Raw genomic sequence first — 17,919 nt, 5'->3', positions numbered from 1 at the left:
GTGAAATCATCTCCCTGCATGCTTTTCTCTTCCAAAGACTTTGGGCTGGCTTTTCTCTTCCAAAGACTTTGGACTGGCTCTTCCAAATTTAGCATGACTTTTTGCTGGTGCCTTTCAAGGTCTCTCGGGGAAGCCATTGCCTTTGAGTGGACATTTCTGTCTCATTTTCACAGCACAGCTCCAGTGGACATGGCTGTACTGAGCACTGCCTTCATCCAAAAGGGGAAGCCTTTCATTTCCTTAGCTCTTGACTTAAAGCTCCAGCTCATGGAGCACTTCAGGGATTAGGCTCTGGAACTGTTTTTCGGGAAGCAGGATTTGTCATTTTTCAGAGTTTCCCTTGGGCCTTGTGCTGGTGCCCCCAGCTGTGCTTCCCAAGCACTGAGTCCTGCTTTCTTTGGAGCTCACAGTGGGGTAAAAAATCCTTACTGCATTCCCCACTGAGACACCCTGGATTTGCCTCATCAGCCCCTTCTGGGGGGCAGCTCTACCTGAGTTTTGTTCAAGGGCTCCCACTGTCTTCCTCCTGAGCAGAATGCAGTCAAAAAAATTATGGCATAGGAAGTGTAAATAGTATTTTACTATGCTTACTATCTTCCAGCAGCTTTTAGAGATGAGTTTTGATCCATGAAATTAAAGAAAAAAGAGACAACAATACTATCTAGTATGAATTTAGTCCTCAGAGGGGGATATTCTTGAATTATGGTGGTTGTTCTACATGTCCTGCTTGCCATTTTTGATTTTGTATCAGCTGATTTTTTTTTTTCTTCCCCCCCCCCTCCCCCCAGCAGATGTTATTTAATTAGTCCATAAAGGGAGCTGTCAGGATGGGCACATAATATTTCTTAATTATGATTAATTTAATACTGAATATGAGGGGAATGTCCAGCTTTCCCTGTGGACCGGGAAAGAACATAAAATCAGGAGTTATCAGAGTATACTAATGTAGTTTCAGAATTCACTGCAAAGCATTATGTCTGAAATCTCTCTTGCCTACAAGAAGTGTCTCCTTGGACAGATTTTGCTAGGAGTTTCTGTCATGGGACCTCAGGTAGTTTGTTGGGCTTTTTTTCCCCTTTTGTAGCCGAACTTTATTCATTCTTTATTAGCTGATTTCTTCCATGGAACACGCTACTGGGATCATTTTGCATACGTGGGCATTTTTCACAAGTAAATTGGGATTTTCTCTGCTGGATGGTAGGCTGTAAGTATGTAGCTCATTGTCTCAGGGGAGTTCCTGGACAAACTAAATTTGCCAGAACAAATTTGTGACCTCTCTCCGCTGTAGTTGAGAGAAAACTGGGACATTTTGTCATTGCTCTTTATTTGCCTCTTTGCAGAAGTACATTTGTAGCAGTCACTATAGAAGCCATTATAGAGAAGTCACTCTATCTTGTCATGTAGAAGAGGTGAAACATGAGGTCTTCTGAAAAAGGTTTCTTTTTCTTCTGTGTGAAGTTTTGCTGTTATTTGTTGATCCTACCTAAGTTTAATCAGTAACTTCTTTCTTTCAGAAGTAGGAGACTGCTTTACTAGTATTTTAAAATCTTTTCATTTTAATGGGCTTTAAAACTAGGTTCTTTTCACTTGAGACTTCCTTTTGGATTGTGTTGACAAGAAATCAGATTGGTGTCTAGGCATCTTCTGTTGCTCTTGAAACATATCAGGCAGCTCAGGAGAGTGTGTTCTTGATCAGAGCTTCTAGATCCTTCTAGATGACCCCGCCAGTCTTTGCTCTGCCAGCTATTGCTGCTCTGCCTCTGTACTTGTCAAATCTAGGAGCACATCCACAGATGTGTGTACCTGAAGTGTTATCCTAAGGAAAAGCCATTAAACATTAAAAGAAACATCATCGTGTCTTTCGGAGGATTGATCTGGTAGAATGGTGATAAATAAAGATGTTAATGAGGCGAAGATAAAAGGGGGGTTTGTTTGCCCATGAAAGAAGGGAAGATGTCTGTGGGGACTTTTTATTGCACAGGTTTGTGAAGTGTGCTGAGCAGATTTAAGTTCCCCAAAGGTCAGCAGTTGCCTAGAGCCGGAGTAATATTAATTTTATTTTAATTTTAAGCAGAAAGTCTGTATACCTGTTTCCTTCTTCCATCATCTGTGATTCAGAGGTTCTTTCTGTGTGCTTACATTTCACCCTCTGAAAATATGTCCCAGCTGTTTTTGCAGTTCTCAGTTGTTTCTGTTCCACAGTTCATGTCATAGTGAGCTTTATGAATGTCAGGTAAGTAGGAGAATAGGACATGAGCCTTAGAAGTAGTTTAAGGTGTTTCCATTTCTGCAAATCAGTTTTATCCAGGGCTGGTTTTCTGCTGCAATATCTTGAAGGCTGCTCTGGAGCCTCTTAGCTCATAAGATGTGCCTCTGTGTTTTGGGGTTTTGTTAATACTGACAGCACTGCTTCCTGCTGTCTTCTGCTAGACAATATTAGCTTTGACTTGACATAAAATATATAATGTCCCTACCAGATGTTTATGTCCATCTTAAACACCTCCATTGCTCTAGATCCACGTTTAACTGCTTTTATCAGTACAAAGGTATTTCTAATATCTGATTTAGCTCACTTTAGCTGTAATTTAAACCTATTGATGCTCAGCAGAGCACAGGTTGCTGTTTTTGTGGGGTTTTTTGGGGGGGGCTTGTTTGTTTGTTTGTTTGTGTTGTTTTGGTGGGGTTTTTGGGGTGGTTTGGTTTTTTGTGGGGTTTTTTGTGGGTTTGTTTTTTTTTTGTTGGTTTTTGGTGGTTTTTTTTTTGTTTGTTTTGTTTTTTTGGTTTTTGTTTTTTGGTTTTTTTTTTGGTTGGGTTTTTTCAGTTATGTTTTACATGTTTGAAGACTCTTGGGCTGCCAGTCATTAGGGTTTTCTCTTCTCTCTAAACTGGACAATTCAAATTTGTTCATTTTTTCCTCATGACTTACTTGACCAGACTTTATGCTTCTTTTCCCAATTTTCTCCTTCTGGTTCATCTCTTCTTTCTCAAAAACAATGCTTGAAGCTGGATGGACACTTCGGCTGAGACCTGCATTAGTCCTGCTTAGTAGCTCTAGAATGGTTGGTCCTTTTGCCCTTAACATTATTTTTTTTAAGAGATGGCTGCTTTTTCTCTAACTCCTTTTACTTTTAATATTGCTTCCTACAGCAATACTCGCTGCTTCTGGGTACAGTCATGCCGTCCCGAAATCGGGGATTCTGCTGTTCAATTTCCTGCTTTTCCCAAGTCCCTTAATTTCTATCATTTTATAATCAGTATAAATGAAAACATTGAGTTAATACACCATAATGTCTCCTGAAGTTACTTCCAAAGTGCAGCAATGTTTTGAGTATTGCCTTCCAATTTGCCCCTTGGCAGTATGGGAAGAAATAATAATGGGGGTAAGAGAAAAACCTGTGAAATGCCTGTAAGCATATTTTTTTCCACAAGCAGTGATTTCATGTTGTTACATACCCAGCATCTTCCACCACCCTGGTACATCCCGGCTTGCCTACCACATCCTTTCTTTCCAGAAGGGTGAGAGGCAGAATGGGCTCAACCTTGTTCAGACCTAAGCAGGTGCTGGGTTATTGTACTTGTGTAATTCACTCCTGGCTAAATGAATCGCTAAAGAGCCAATTTATTGCTGTCTGTCCTTCAGTTCAGGGACTTGGATCCCTTGGAGACCTTTCAAGGCCACATTTTCCTGAAGCTTTTAGAAGAGTTGTATCGTGGAGGCCTCGTCAGATTTGGGTGAAATTGCTCTGTGAGCTCAAAAGCTTTAATAGAGAGGTCCTCGCTGACAGAGGGGTGACATGAGGGACTAGGCCATTGCTTTTTAATGAAGAAAAAAGGTTAAGATTGTTCAAATGTAAAGGCTAACTCAACTCGCTTTTTGCTATGCATTTGAAAATGTATGTTGCTGAAACAACAAAACACTTCAGTCTCCCCTTTACCTCAGTATTCCTGGACCTGATTTTTGTCTCTGGAATTTCTCATGTGCTTCTTTTTCCTAACCCTTGTCTTTCCAGCCAAGAGCCACAGGGTCCACATGTTTACTGCTAGGTAGACATTGATCCACTGATGAAAATCAGTACCTGGTGGGGTGAGGACTTCCTTTTTTGTCTGTAAAATCTGAGGAGAACATTTATTTAAGGGTGTTTCTGCAAACCTGGATACTTACAGAAGGTTCAGATAAGAGAAAGCCATCAGTTGTCGTGTTCTTTATTATGACTTTGACAATTTCTGGAACAACTTATAAAGAGCATTTAAATGCGTAATGCACTTTTTAAAAAAGCATCAATTTACTTCTAGATTATTTTTTAATGATCTTCAAGCAATTGATACAAAATTAATTTTTTGAGCTCTGATTGAATTAGTCAATTTAATAATAATATCGTAACAGTTAAATAGCCATTAAAAAGTCATATAGATCATCTTTTTCAGTAGTACAAGGGAGAAATTGAAATTGGTGAGAAGAGAGCCTCTTGAAGAACTGTTGTATCTGGAAGGATCCAGTTGTGAGCTTCTCATAGGTGTAGCTGTGGGCACTACTTAACCCTAACAGATTGAAACTGCCTTTTCCTGATAGTTTTCAGATGAAAAAGTAGCTAGAGCAGGATGTTACTGCTTCTGTAGATTTTTAGGTGAAAAAGAAAAAACTAATAGGTTTGTCACTGGTTAAACCATGTGGCTTTTCTGCATTAGGGCACAAGTTGGTGAAGCTGGGTTGCTCTGGACTGGGGTTCTCTGAGGACACTGATGACAGGTGGGTTGGCAGCCCTCATCATGTTGTTAAATTAAATGGTGCAGTGATTTGATCACATGGCCAGTTGTGGTGCTGGCTTTGGTGTAGGACAACTGACTTTAATTAGCCATGGTCACTGCTACCAAGATGCCTAACAATTGGCTAAGTGAGTTTTTGTCTTCTTGCTTAAAACATCTTCTGTTGTGTTTGAAGGTGTTGAGCTGTTCATTTTCTTGACGTGGTCACAGGACGGGTGTTGTCTTCACCTTCCTCAAAATCTTCTGTCCTGCAAACCTATATGCTTAACTGAATTTATTCTGATTCTTTATTCACCCTAGGGCTGTGTTTTGATGCTGAATTCCTATCCTAACTCTAAGGTGGTCTTTGTCTACCTAGATGGTCATCTTCATACTGAGTTTTTAATCCCACTATCTGTCAAGCTGGCAGCATAAATTTGATTGCCTCTTTCTCAGCTGTTCTGAGAAATGAGAAATTCTGTTCTCCCATTGGGGTTTTTTGTTACGAAATTTCTTCTCTCTCCATCTGTGGTATGTCAAGATATTTGTATTTAAATATCATTTTAAAGTAGTTAGCTACCTTGGAGGAGGTAGCATAAATCCCGCAAAAGTAATTGCATTAACAAAATTGGCAATGACTTTCTCTTTCATCACGTTTTTGAAATATGATAAGTTACTCCTTGCAATCATAGGAATGTCTTGGAAGGCACACAGTGTCAGCTTAACATGTGCTTTACTCTCAGAATCAGTAAAATAATGTGAAAATCATCCTAATGATGTGCAGCTTTCAGGTAGGAAGTGTGAGCACATTTGTCCTCCTTTAACAAGGGATGTTTTGTGACTTCCAGAAGTCTTTATCCAAACTGCTGCTGTAATCTTGGGCATGAAGAGTGGCCTGAGACTGCCTCTGAATGTTTGACATCTTAAGATTTAAGCTTGCAATGTATTTGGCATGATCCAGCATCCATGGCCACGTCCATTTTGACAGGGAACGTGTGTCTCATTATTAAAGTCATTATCAAATCTGCAAAATCCTGGCCCTGTTTGAAGCTGTTCTGTGATATAATGGGGAAAGGTCTGGCATCCAGTGAGGATTCATTGTGCAGGTTAGTGCAGAAGATGGACCATTTTCTTGACAAGGGAATTTTGCATGAAGAGGAATATGATAGCTAATTAGAACATTTTCTGGTGCAATGTCACTGTGTAGGAAATGTGTAGGAGTTGGTGGATTGCATCATGTGGATATTAACTCAGAATCCACACTGGGCAAAATCAGTAGCGATCTAGTTAGCACATCTTGAGAATCTTTACACTGTTACAGTCTTCATCCCAATAAAAATATGTGTGATAGCCATAGGATTATTTTCTAAATGCTAGATCAGTTCTGGAAGTAGCTTCCCATGTTAGCAGATCACCACCAGTGATGTGCAGGAACTGGCAGCCTTTGAAGTGATACCGCTTCATGGTCATCCTGTTTGTTTGTTTTTAAAGCCAAAGCCATAGGATTTGGATGATCAGGAGATATTCTGATGTGGCCAAGCATTATGAGTCCTGCAACTTACCCTGAGCTTTGGAAATCGTAGTGAACACTTGCTGCAACTTGACACCACCAGATAAGTGTGTGGAGATTGCTGTAACCCAGGTGTTTCATCCACCTCTCTCTGATCCCACATGGCTGGCTTTCTGCTCTGTAATTGCTGTACGGTTAGGAAATACCTTTTAGCGTTTGTAAGTATCTCTCTGGGTGGTGAACTTCATTGTTTTGTCTTTAAGAGTTTCAAATTATTAAGCTCCATCTTCGCCCTCATTCCTTCCTAAATATGTTGAGTCACTTTGAAGTTTTTGAGATAATAGCAGAATAACAGTTGTATAAGCCAATCATACTACTTTTTCTTTCTAGTGTTTCTTACTATTGCTTGAAATGTACAATTGTAAAGCTGTTGGGAGAAGAGTTTGCTATGCTTTTTTTTTTTTTTTTTTTTTTTTTTTTTTTTTTTTTTTTAATTCTCCATGTACTGTTTGATGTGCCTTGGTTCTTTGGTTTGGGGTAGTAGCTGTTATTGTTCACATTGCAATTTATGAACCTTGATGTTCAGAATAGTGTTTTCTATGATTTTTCTCCGCTTCATCAGATTGCATTTTCCTGGCTTGCTTCTGGGTTTTGTCCTGATGCTATGTGCATGAGTCTAAGCTTCTGTGCTATAAAAAGTTACATGTGGCTTTTATTTTGACAATCACAGTGATGTGACCATTCTGCAGTGGGCAGTTCTGCCTGCTGGACTAAATTCATGCAAGATGAAAACATGTGCAGATGTTTTCTGTAGGTTTTGCAGAAGTTGACTGCAGTAGGCAGTTTCTTAATAGTTGAAATTAAGCACTCATTAATGCTGGAGTGCATGTTGGTTGTAGCGTGTGCAGGGCTAGAATTTCTGATATATCAGATAAGGCACTAACTAAATTAATATAAATATCTTAATAAAGACTTGCAAAACTAAGATAAAATGTGTTCTTTCTGAGTTCATATTTCTTCTTGTGTGGAACCCTTGCCACTGTTGGACATTCTTCCTGAATGTCATTTATGTGTGTGTCTTCTGTATCCTCCCAACCTCCTATATTGCAATCAAAAGTACTATTTTACCATCAGAGTAAAGTGTTAGTCTGAAAATTATACAGTGTGGCTATTGTTTTCCTCATTACATAACAGCATTTCGCAGTATATTTCTAATGTGCCTGTCATTCACATCTGTATTTTCATAGTATTAATATCATAGTCGGCATTGCAGGACTTATTTATTTGATGCTGAAAGGATTGCTGCAAGATGAATATGTTGGAGTTTAAGTTGTGTTCAACTGAAAAGATTATGCAAGTCAGGAAGGTGAGGATCCTGTCTTCATACCTTTGTGGTGGTTGCCTGTAGAGTGCTTGTCTTGAAGAGAAGGCTGCAAGTTTTTAGTCAGCAGTTAGATGACAGTTCATTAACAAATGAAAAGCCATTTCCTGGTGCTTGTGAAAAGTGTGGTGAAGACCCAGCCTTCAAACAAATCTCAAGCAGGAGAACAAGCAGCATTTAATACTGTTTGCAGAGAGTGAACTTTTTTTAGGAGTTTCTGAATTGTTAAATCCTAAATCTCTGCAAGTTCAAGAGTCAGTGGTTTCTTAAGTTATTTTAAGGGTGTCCTATATTTCCTAAAGTTTCTGGACTATCTCGGAGATTTTTCTCAGCCCTTATTGATTGTTTTGCTGCCAGGTGTATATTTTTTCCTGAAACTTCAGTAGAAATCAATAATCAGTCTAAACAAGGATTCTGGAGGCACACTAATAAGAACCAAATCTTTTTTGGCTTAGTTGCTACTTGCAGCTTGTGTTGTAGGCACTTGCTTGTGGCTTTGTCACATTGCAAGAGGCAGTGACCTTCATTTTAGCACCTTCTAGACTTACAAGTTTCACAACTAGTTTTAATGTAAGTCTTGTGTTTACTCTGTCACAGTAACCTATGAATTCCCTGTGTAGCCTTTTTTGGCTTATGGTTTAGAAACTTGAGCCTGTAAGATCTGAAATGCGTTGTTACAAAAAAGAAATGGCTTATTTAAAGTGAGGGATTTCATTGCCAGTGAGTGGGCAGATGTATGAAGTAATCTAAATTCATGTCAATAGTGTATTCATTCCAGGGAACTTCTGCTTTCATAATTTCAATTTCCTTTTCTTTCTCCTGGGAATTGCATACAATCCCCCAGATTCCTCCAGTGTCTCATGGGTTCCTAGGTGATTTTGGGAAAACATAGTAGTTGTGACAGTAGCCTGGTGGGTTTGCACAGAACCTGACAGTTTCATTCTGTGGGACTCAGCCCTCTGGTGACAATGATCTGTAGGAGACAGAACTGCACTCTAGGCACTTCAAGTTGTGGCTATCCAGTGGCAAGTGCTGAGTGGGATTCAGGGACCATACCCTTCTTTTGGCTGAAATGGAATCCTGTAGGACCCCATCTTCAGCTCCTGCTCCACAAGATCACAGGCCTCTGTAGATCCTGTCACTCATTTATGTCATTATTCATATAGATATTTATATGTGGCTGTCTCACACATCCTAGGACATCTAAAATCATCTACATTTAGGGTCCTGTACCAGATGCTCTTCAAATGCTGGGGACAGAACACCTATTTAGAACCAAACTGTCTGCATACAATCAGATGTTGCATTAGCAATTATGTCTGTTCTCCTGTCAGTTTTTTTGCTGTTAGGAGCACACTGTCGTAATTTGCTTAAGATTTCACTGTCATCTTGTAGGTCTGTCAGATATTGAGCAAACATGGCTGTCACTTGGTTCACAGTTTTCGACACCTCTCTCTTCATATACATATCTGTATGGGAAACATTGTGGAGATCAGGCAGCTTGCATTGTTTTTTTAATAGGTTATACACAACAACTTGATAAAATCTGATCCAGAAACATACATAAAGTTTCGTTCACCTCTGGATCAGATTTTATTCCTGACAGGGAACTTATATTTAAGGATTTTATTGTTCTTCCAGTAGTTTTTCCTCAAGGACAGACCTGTCTGCGCCTACTGCTGCTGTATTGGAAGTGGCCACAATAACAGGAGAATATTTAATTAGAGTTTGTTGTCTCTGTAGAACAGACTTGCATGAAGATATAGGTTCTTGGGGCTCAGTTTCCTTAATACAGCTCCACTCATCCAGTGGTTTGTCTCCTTGCTGGGGAGTTACTCAGGGCCAGCACACAGATTTGGTGGTCTGGCACTCTGTGCTGTTTAATTACTCACTCTCCCCTTGATGCTAAGCTGGCTCATGCCAGTTAGCACAGTTCCAAGGGCTGCAGGACCTAAATGCAATGGAAAATTATCTCTTAATTTTAAAGATAGTGTGAAAAAATATTTAAGTATTACTCAAGCTATAGCATGGCTATCAGTCGTTTTTCCTTTGCTAATGCAAATATATTTTGTAACTATTGCTTGTAAAGGTGTTGCCAGAAGTGTGTTTAAAAGACCTCAAGATGAGTTTACACTATTATTAGAGCAAGCTATTTCAGTTAAAATCGTGTGTCCCATATATTGAGTATTTTATACTGATGTCCATTCTAATAGCATTCTGAGATTTGTTGTCAGAGATTATTTCTCCATTTAAAAAACCGAAGGTGTTTTGGAAGGGGCTCTTCATTAGAGGAGAGTTTTGAAATACTGTGGTTAGTTATAGAAAATGGGAATATAAGAGGTATTGAATCTAAGAGGTATTGTACTTAAAGCTGACTTTGCTTCATTGCCATTGCTCCTTTTGACTTCCTTGGCATCAAAATCCTGCTGCAAGGAATTCTCTTGCTGCAGTATCTTTACTGGAAACCAGCTAAGCAGAGGATCAACGCACAAAAGTTGCATCCCCTGATTGTGGCTTTTGGTTTCGAAGAACATGATGAAATCCTAGAGTTGTAAAAGTGCTTGGTAAAACATCCATTCTCTTTGAATTTCCCCTGTAGCCTTTCTGTGTTGCATCTCTTTATGGTGCACCAGTAGATTCCCTGCCTGGATTTGTGCCTGGAAGGTAAACTTACTGTGTGGCAGGCCACTGAGAAACGATTTTGATTTAAGATGCCAGCAGGATTTTTAAAACAAGCCAGTAAATTGTGGATTAACATATCACAAGGGGTATTTACTCAAGATTTTTAAAGGAAGCCAAGGATAAAGTTGCTGAGTAACTCTGGGCAGCTGCTTAACTTGCCCCTTTTTGCCAGAGAAATTAGGGGTTATGAATAAATAATTTTTGGAAAGATAACAAGTAAATGCAGGGAATGGAGTCCTCCAGGGATCACTCTTTGGATGTGTGCTCTCACGTTTTCATCAGTGATGTGGAAATAGGGGTGAGGACAAATAGGTCACAGTATGTGGTGACAATACAGAATTCTTCAGGTTGCTGAAAAATTGGGTCTGAACAGGACACGCTGCAGAAGTTTCTTGTTGGTAACGTGTGTAACGTTGACAAAAGATCAGCGAAAAAAAAATGCCATTTGCAAAGTAAAAACCAAAGAATTAGTTGGAAGGGAAAATGGTCCCAAGAATGCACAAACAGCAATATGCTCTAAATTCGATATTTTTGCAACTGAGGGAGGATATATGTAATCATAAGAGAGAAAACTGTGAACTGTGGAAAGAAGGCAAATAGAATGTTAACAGTCTTTTAAAAGCAACAAAAAAGACAACAAAGCGTCATTTGCAGATGTATAAATCCCTACTGTGCCCTCAGGAGGGGTATGCAATTTTAATTTGCATCTTCTGCATCTCAAAAAGGTTTTATTGATCTTTGCAGAGTGAAGAGAAAGTTGAGCAACAAAATATAGAATTTTTAAATTTAAGTTTTGAGGTTTAAATCCATGTAAGGACAAGGAGACTGGACTAGAATGACATAGACTAAGATTCTTCTAGGTTGGGAAGAGACAAATGGGGAGGCAGAATTTATTTAAGTATAGAAAATTATGAGTTGCATAACTGGCTGAATAGGAAAGCACAGCAGACAAGAACAGTCAAAGTAAACTGTCATGACACTGTCAGGTAATTTCATTATAAAAAAGGAAACACATTTTTACAGATTAAATCAATTATCAAAAGTCACAATTTATTTCCCCAACATTTCATTTTTAGGTTCAGAAATGATGAATACATTCATAGTTATGCCCTGATGACTGTTAAAGGTGATAAGACAACCTTAGAGTCATAAAATCTCAAAGCTACCAATTGCTAAAGTTGGAAGAATATATATATATATTTTAGAATCTTTTCCCAACCAATTGCTGCAGTTGAAGGTATAGAGTAGAAAATGTACTGTCTACTGCAGGTGTTATTACAGGTAATAAGACACAATTCAGCAGAGAACCTGCTGTGTAATGGTGTAACAAATGATCTCTGAATCACTTCAGGCATTTGTAGGAAATCTGCTGTATTTGATTTCAGTGCCAGCAGCAGTTGAATTACATCTCCCTTCGCTGTCTAGCTGCTGTTCTAAGTGCACAGTCTCCAAATCCACCTCCTCCTTCTGAGATTAAACTTTGTGATAGAAAAAGTCAACAGTAATGTAGTGCTGAATGACAACCATTGCTTCACTGATCAATTCAGCCAATTTAGACTGGCTGAAATTGAACGTCCTCGTGATGTCCAGTCAATCACTCATATACCCCAGGTTTGGATCAGAAGTGCTGCACAAAAACATCCCTGCTATGACTCTCCCACTCTCCAGAAGCAGCAAATCCACTTGTTTTGGTTATTCTTTCTTGAGGCTCTCTCTTTACTTTTTCATGGGACTCTAGGGATAGATAAAAGCTCTTTGTTTTCCTCACTTGATTTTTTAGACAAGGTGTCACTGTGTTTTTTGAATTTGTTCTCCCAGCCTTGTGCCAACTGTTGGAAGGCTCTTGGGTTTTTCCTTCACAGCCTGGACAATGTGGATCACGTCCAGCTCCATGTTTTTCATACTTCACCACCATCTGTGCTCACTCAAGGACAGTGACAGTGGTTACCCTGTTAAATACACGTGCCATCCTGGCTGCATCAAATGGCACCTGCTGAAGTGAGAGCTCCACAACAGCAGAGATTTATTGTGGAAGAAGGATGTTACAATGCAGAAGTCTGATAGGAGCTTTCCTGTTCCTTCACCAATAAGGTTTACAGCAATAAAGTGTTTCTTAATAAAATCCATGAACAGAAACATCATAACTCTCTCCTCTGGGCTCAGGTGCATTGTCACATCATCACAGCTTGATGCCAGTTGATTCCAGAGAATCAAGCTAAATGCCACTTGAATTTCCATAGATGACCATAAATATGCTCTTAGCCCATGGCAAATGTAAGGTAATAGGACTGAGCATAATCCTTTCTAAAATATTTGCTTTATCTCATCACTGTGCGTGCACAGCTGTTGTGACTCGTGCGAAATTTGACTCGACGATGTATTTAACTCATGCTCATAAAATGGTGAATAGGCTGCCCTAAAAGAGCAACTAGCTCGAGGTAGGAGCACATGTGTAGCATTTCTTCAAGGGTGTCCCCTCACATGGTGAGAGCCAGCCCTGCATTCCTTCTCCTTTGCAGGGCACTAAGTGTTTCCAAAGTCTAAGTGTGTTTCTGTTCACCCTAACCAGCACTTTTTTCTTTTTTGGGTTTCCTTAACAGCCTTTCTATTTTCTCTTGTGCCAAACAATGCAGGGTTTTTTGGGGTTTTTGTTTTTTGTCCCAAAATACTATTGGGGAATCCAGGATTGGACCAGCAAGTTACAACAAAAATCTAAATCCTTTGAGGATAAAGACATTTTAATGCAATATGAAGATCAATAATACTCTGTCATTACAAGTATAGAGAATTGGCAATTGTTCTTAATATGAATATTCTATTTCAGCTTGCTACATTACATAACTAGGTTATCTGCATTTTTAGTTCATCCTTCCCACAGGTAGAAGTGTATTAATGGTATTTCTTCATACGCTGGCAGCTTTGCTTTATATGTCAAAATATGTGTCTTGAGTATTTGTTTGGTTGGTTTTTGTTTTCTTTAGCAGGGTGCTATTTTTTTCTGGATTGCAGTTTGTTGATTTTGAATTAGCAGGTTGGCTGTTACTAGACAGTAACTGTAAAGACATTATGTTTTGCAGAAATAAGGGAGTTACCACTCTTCCAAAGAATAATCTGATGAGCCTATTGAATATGGCAGCTGGAAAACTTCACGTCTTTAATTTGAAAACAAAAATATTAATATATTTTCATGACAAAATATTTTCTCCACACGCTGTTATAAATTTCTAGAATTTGCTCACAATGGGATCACTAATTCCAAAAGCAAAGCTGTCTGTGTGTGTTCTTCCTTTTTCTTTCTTTACTTTTCCTCTCCTCTACTTCGTTTTTAAGTACCTTTAGAATTAGGGGAGACATCACTGAAAATAGGATTCAAAGCATTTGTGAAATCAGAACAGAAGTAGAGAGCTGGGATCATAACTGTTTTGGATAATTCCTCAGGTCTGGAGAACATCACAGTCAAGCTGCCCTGTTTTAGGCAGGATTTGTTTTATATAGGTTAGTTGCTGCAATGGGTTACACAAGACTTCCAGAAGCAGTCAGGCACAGTGTAGGTGAGCTTTTAATGCTGCCCTTCCCTTTTTATAGCTCTGTCTTGCGAGACAGAGTATTGTGGTTTCCATTTAATCACCTTTGAAATAATTGTCCAATTGCACAATAATACATTGCCAATCTTTCATGAGTTTCACATGTTTCAAAATAGACAAAGGGAGTGGTGTTGAAGTGGCACAGCTGCAACTTGAGGACAGGAGAGGAGAGGAGATGGAAGATATTTGTAGTGGTCAGTAGCAACTGCAGTGTTAAAGGTCCTCTTCTTCAGCTGATACAGTGTGAAGTCTAAATATATCCTAATTAGAGAAAAAGATTTTCCCCAAGGTCAAGGGGCCTAAGCTTTGATGAGATTAAATGCATTAATGACGAGTTTCTGTTCTGGTTTTTTTTTTCAGAAGAATGGAATATCAAACGGAACTCTCTACAAAAAAACATTTATTGAGCACTTTGAGCAGGCACCAATGTATGTTGCAGTTTTTACTTTCGTGGGGTTTGCAGTGGGAACAATATTTGGCTACCTGCGAGATTTCATGAGAGCCTGGGGACTAGAAAAACGTAACATTGCTGCGGAGAGAGAGCAACAAAAAGTATGTATGAAAAAGTCATTGTGTATCCACAGCCGAGTTTTCCCCTGCTTGCAAGTGATTTACAGCAACTTGTGGAAGTAACGAGGCAGACAACTTTCCTTTTACAGAGCATTGCACAGGGGTAAGAGGAGGGACACACCCTGCAGTGGAGTTGTATGCACGTGTCTGATTATATACCTACATTTATGTAAAATCATCATTTTTACCCAGGGACATGTTCACCTCGTTTAAAGAGTACTGTAATACTCTCAGCAAAACAGAGTCTCTGTATATTAGGTGAATTCACAGAAAAAAACAAACAAAAAAAAAGTCATAAATGCCTTCTTGTTAAATACATCCTCTTTCTAAATCTCCTCAACCCCGATTTTCCTTTGTCCCATTTGGCTGTCTTATGCTGTCAATCACAGTGAGGCAGTTCTAATTTTGTTATAATTCAATTCTTGTAACTCCCAAATTTTTTTCATCCCACATAGTTCCTAGTGAAACTTGCACCTTACAGGATCAACTGCCTTCCAACTTGGTTTAAAAATTTTTGGTTGCTCCTCCTTCTCTGTGCAGTTTGAGTCATCATTTATGGTAACACCTGGCATGGTGAAGGAAAAACATGAGCAGTTTTACCGTTTCTCTTGCAAATAAAATTCCTGAAATTGTTGCCTGGTTTAGATTTTCAAAGATGCATGGATAATTTAATGAATATCACTTTCAATTCACTTCATGATTTGGCCAGTTGTTGATTCTGCTTGTGCCAGTTAAATTTTTTGTCTTTCACTATGGATTTCTTGTTTATTTAATCCTCCTACCTATGTTAACTGCACACCGTGTTATTTTATCAGTTTATCATATGCAATGCCCAACATGGATATATTGCTGTTCCATATAAACCTTTGTTTAAATTTAATTTCCAAGTAAAATCCATTGATAGATACTAATTCTCAACCAAAAAAATTGTGTTGACTGAATGCTGGCATCTCCATGTTAGGCCAGTAATGCCTAAATCACGTGTGTTGGACCAGCTTTTGTCTAACGAATCCAGCATTTCATGAAATGTAGTGAGTTGTTTAGCCTCCTTTTCTGCAATCTGCTCGATTGAAATAGAAATAGAAAAATGCTCAATTTGAAGCAACTGGTTTCTTCAAGTGAAAGAATCTTGGTTTTTTGGGTTTTTTTCCCATTTCCAACTTTCAGAATATATGGGGAGAGTTAGACCAACTTGTTGACCATTTAAAGAAAACAATCAAACAAACAAAAAAAACCCACCAACAAACCCTGACCAACCAAAAAAGAAACCCAATCTTAAAAAACACCCAATCTTAAAACAGAAACAAAATACTCTACCCTCTAAGTTTTAAAAGAATTCTAGTAAGAGATTTGCTGTTTGGAGTTGTGAGTGACATAGGAACAGGTCACTCACTCATTTCTGTTTACTGATAAATTAGTTTTCCCTGTTGATAGGAATGACTTGGGTACAGAAGCAGATATTTTCCCAGCAACATAACCCTGTGCATGTTTTCAAACCAGGATTTTGTGCCACTTTATCAAGATTTTGAGAACTTTTACACCAGAAACCTCTATTTGAGAATACGGGATAACTGGAATCGTCCAATTTGCAGTGTCCCTGGGCCACAGTTTGACCTCATGGAACGTGTCACAGATGATTACAACTGGACATTTAGGTGAGTCACCTTCCACTCTGCTGCTCTCAGCTTCATAAGCACAGCCCTGACACCTCTGCAAGGCACAGAAAGTTGTGTCGAGATCCTTGTCTAATATCCATCAGCACGTTTCTTTTTTGCAATCAGTACCATAGTGACAATCTGACCCTTTTCTTTGGAGTGTTTGTTTGGAAATGCAGAATGGATTTCCAGCCCAATTGCAGATGGGTTTGGCTGTTTTAGCACAAGACTGCTCACACAGCGTTTATAACAACAGACCTTGACTCAGAATATTACAACAAAATTTGGTTTATCCCTTGGTTAGGTTTTAAATCATAATTTCCTGCATTGCACGAACGTGGCCTTCATAGTGAGTCTTTGGCAGGGGGTTTTAAGCAGATTACATCTTGAAGGTTTTGGTATTTTTCAGCTGAATTATGCAGCTGTGGGAATTTGCAGCATAGACAAGGTGTAGTTTGGCTATATTTGAGCTTATTGAGAATGTATCATAGTGTTTCCCATATTCTCATCAAGTTTAAGTTGTGTGTGTGTGTGAGAGCACTGCTGACGTAGTGGAAGCAGTTGATAATTTGCTTGAAAAAATAATGTCTGTACATTGTTCCTTAAATAAAGTGGTAGGTTTGTTAGTTTATTTAAATCCATAAAAGCAGCCATTCACCCCATACCAGTGTATTGCCATCTACAACATGTCTTCTAGAAAGCACTCTGACCATGAAGGAGTACTCAGTTAGGAAAAGAGAAAAGCTAGAAAAGCTTCTGGGCTGTTGGAGTACAAGGATTGTAAATTCCCAAGTAGGAATTTGACACTGGGACAAAATTTGGTGGGAAAATTTTGCGATTTTTTTTTTTTGCTTTTCATTTGGGGTTGGAGGGAAAATTGCACTGCAGTTCAAAATGTGCTTTAATTGTAGGTTTACAGGAAGGACTATCAAGAATGTAATCAATATGGGTTCTTATAACTACCTCGGCTTTGCAGAAACAGATGTTAATGCCTTGAAAACTGTGACCATAGAGTTAGAAAAATACGGGACAGGAATCTGCAGTACCAGGCAAGAAATGGGTGAGTAAACAGCGAGATGGCCACCAAAGGGTCTGTAACTGTGCTCTTTCTCTCACAGATATCTTGAAAGGATTGGAAACTTATAGAACTTTAATCACATCAGCAATTGCTTGTTTGACAATTAAATGGAACACAGTGTTTTATTTGTTCTCACATGAGGGGTTTTTTCAAAAGGAAAACTAATAGTGATTTTTGGAAAAACAGGACCAAATGTGTTGTATTCTGGCCTGGGATTTTTAATGATGGAAGTAATAGGCTTATTCTTAAAGAGAATTTAAAAACACATTGAGATTTCAACAATTGTTCTGGGGCAATTTCAACTGCATCACAGATTTATATCAGTTGCCATATACAGAGGTTTCAGATTAGTAAAATGATCTTTTACATAATGTTTTTAATCCTGTGTTCTAAGAATGTATTGGAAGGTATTATGAGATACTACTGGCACAAAACAGAAATTTCTAGTTTGCCTTTAGCAAATAAATTCAGGAAGGCTCCATCTGACATTTTTGGTTTATATGTCTTTTGTGCTTTGTCTGCTTTGTTAGTTTGTAGGCTGCATGCAGTGTTACCTTCAACTTTCTGTTTTTTACACAAAGCCTTGTATTCCCTATGGTACAATCATCTTACATTTCAGAAATAAAGAGTTTCAAGCCATAGAAATGCAAGGGGAGGTTTCTCTTCAGGCTTTATCTTTCTTGGAAATTATTAAAAAAAAAAAAAAAAAAAAAAAA

The 17,919-nt window shown here is 38.7% G+C and overlaps 1 protein-coding gene across 1 annotated transcript in view; it reads left to right on the top strand.

Moving 5' to 3' along the window:
- SPTLC3 (serine palmitoyltransferase long chain base subunit 3) overlaps positions 1 to 17,919 on the top strand; it is a 78,161-nt gene that overhangs the window by 14,943 nt on the left and 45,299 nt on the right. The window contains exons 2-4 of the mRNA XM_066314394.1: positions 14,261 to 14,452; positions 15,971 to 16,125; positions 17,037 to 17,185. Coding sequence (XP_066170491.1) covers positions 14,261 to 14,452; positions 15,971 to 16,125; positions 17,037 to 17,185 — 496 coding nt within the window. The remainder of the gene's footprint in view (positions 1 to 14,260; positions 14,453 to 15,970; positions 16,126 to 17,036; positions 17,186 to 17,919) is intronic.

The sequence above is a fragment of the Sylvia atricapilla genome, chromosome 3 (genome assembly GCF_009819655.1).
Source record: "Sylvia atricapilla isolate bSylAtr1 chromosome 3, bSylAtr1.pri, whole genome shotgun sequence".
NCBI classification, from domain to species: domain Eukaryota; kingdom Metazoa; phylum Chordata; class Aves; order Passeriformes; family Sylviidae; genus Sylvia; species Sylvia atricapilla.
Note: the sequence above shows the minus strand (reverse complement) of the source record. Positions and strands in the feature narration are given on the sequence as shown.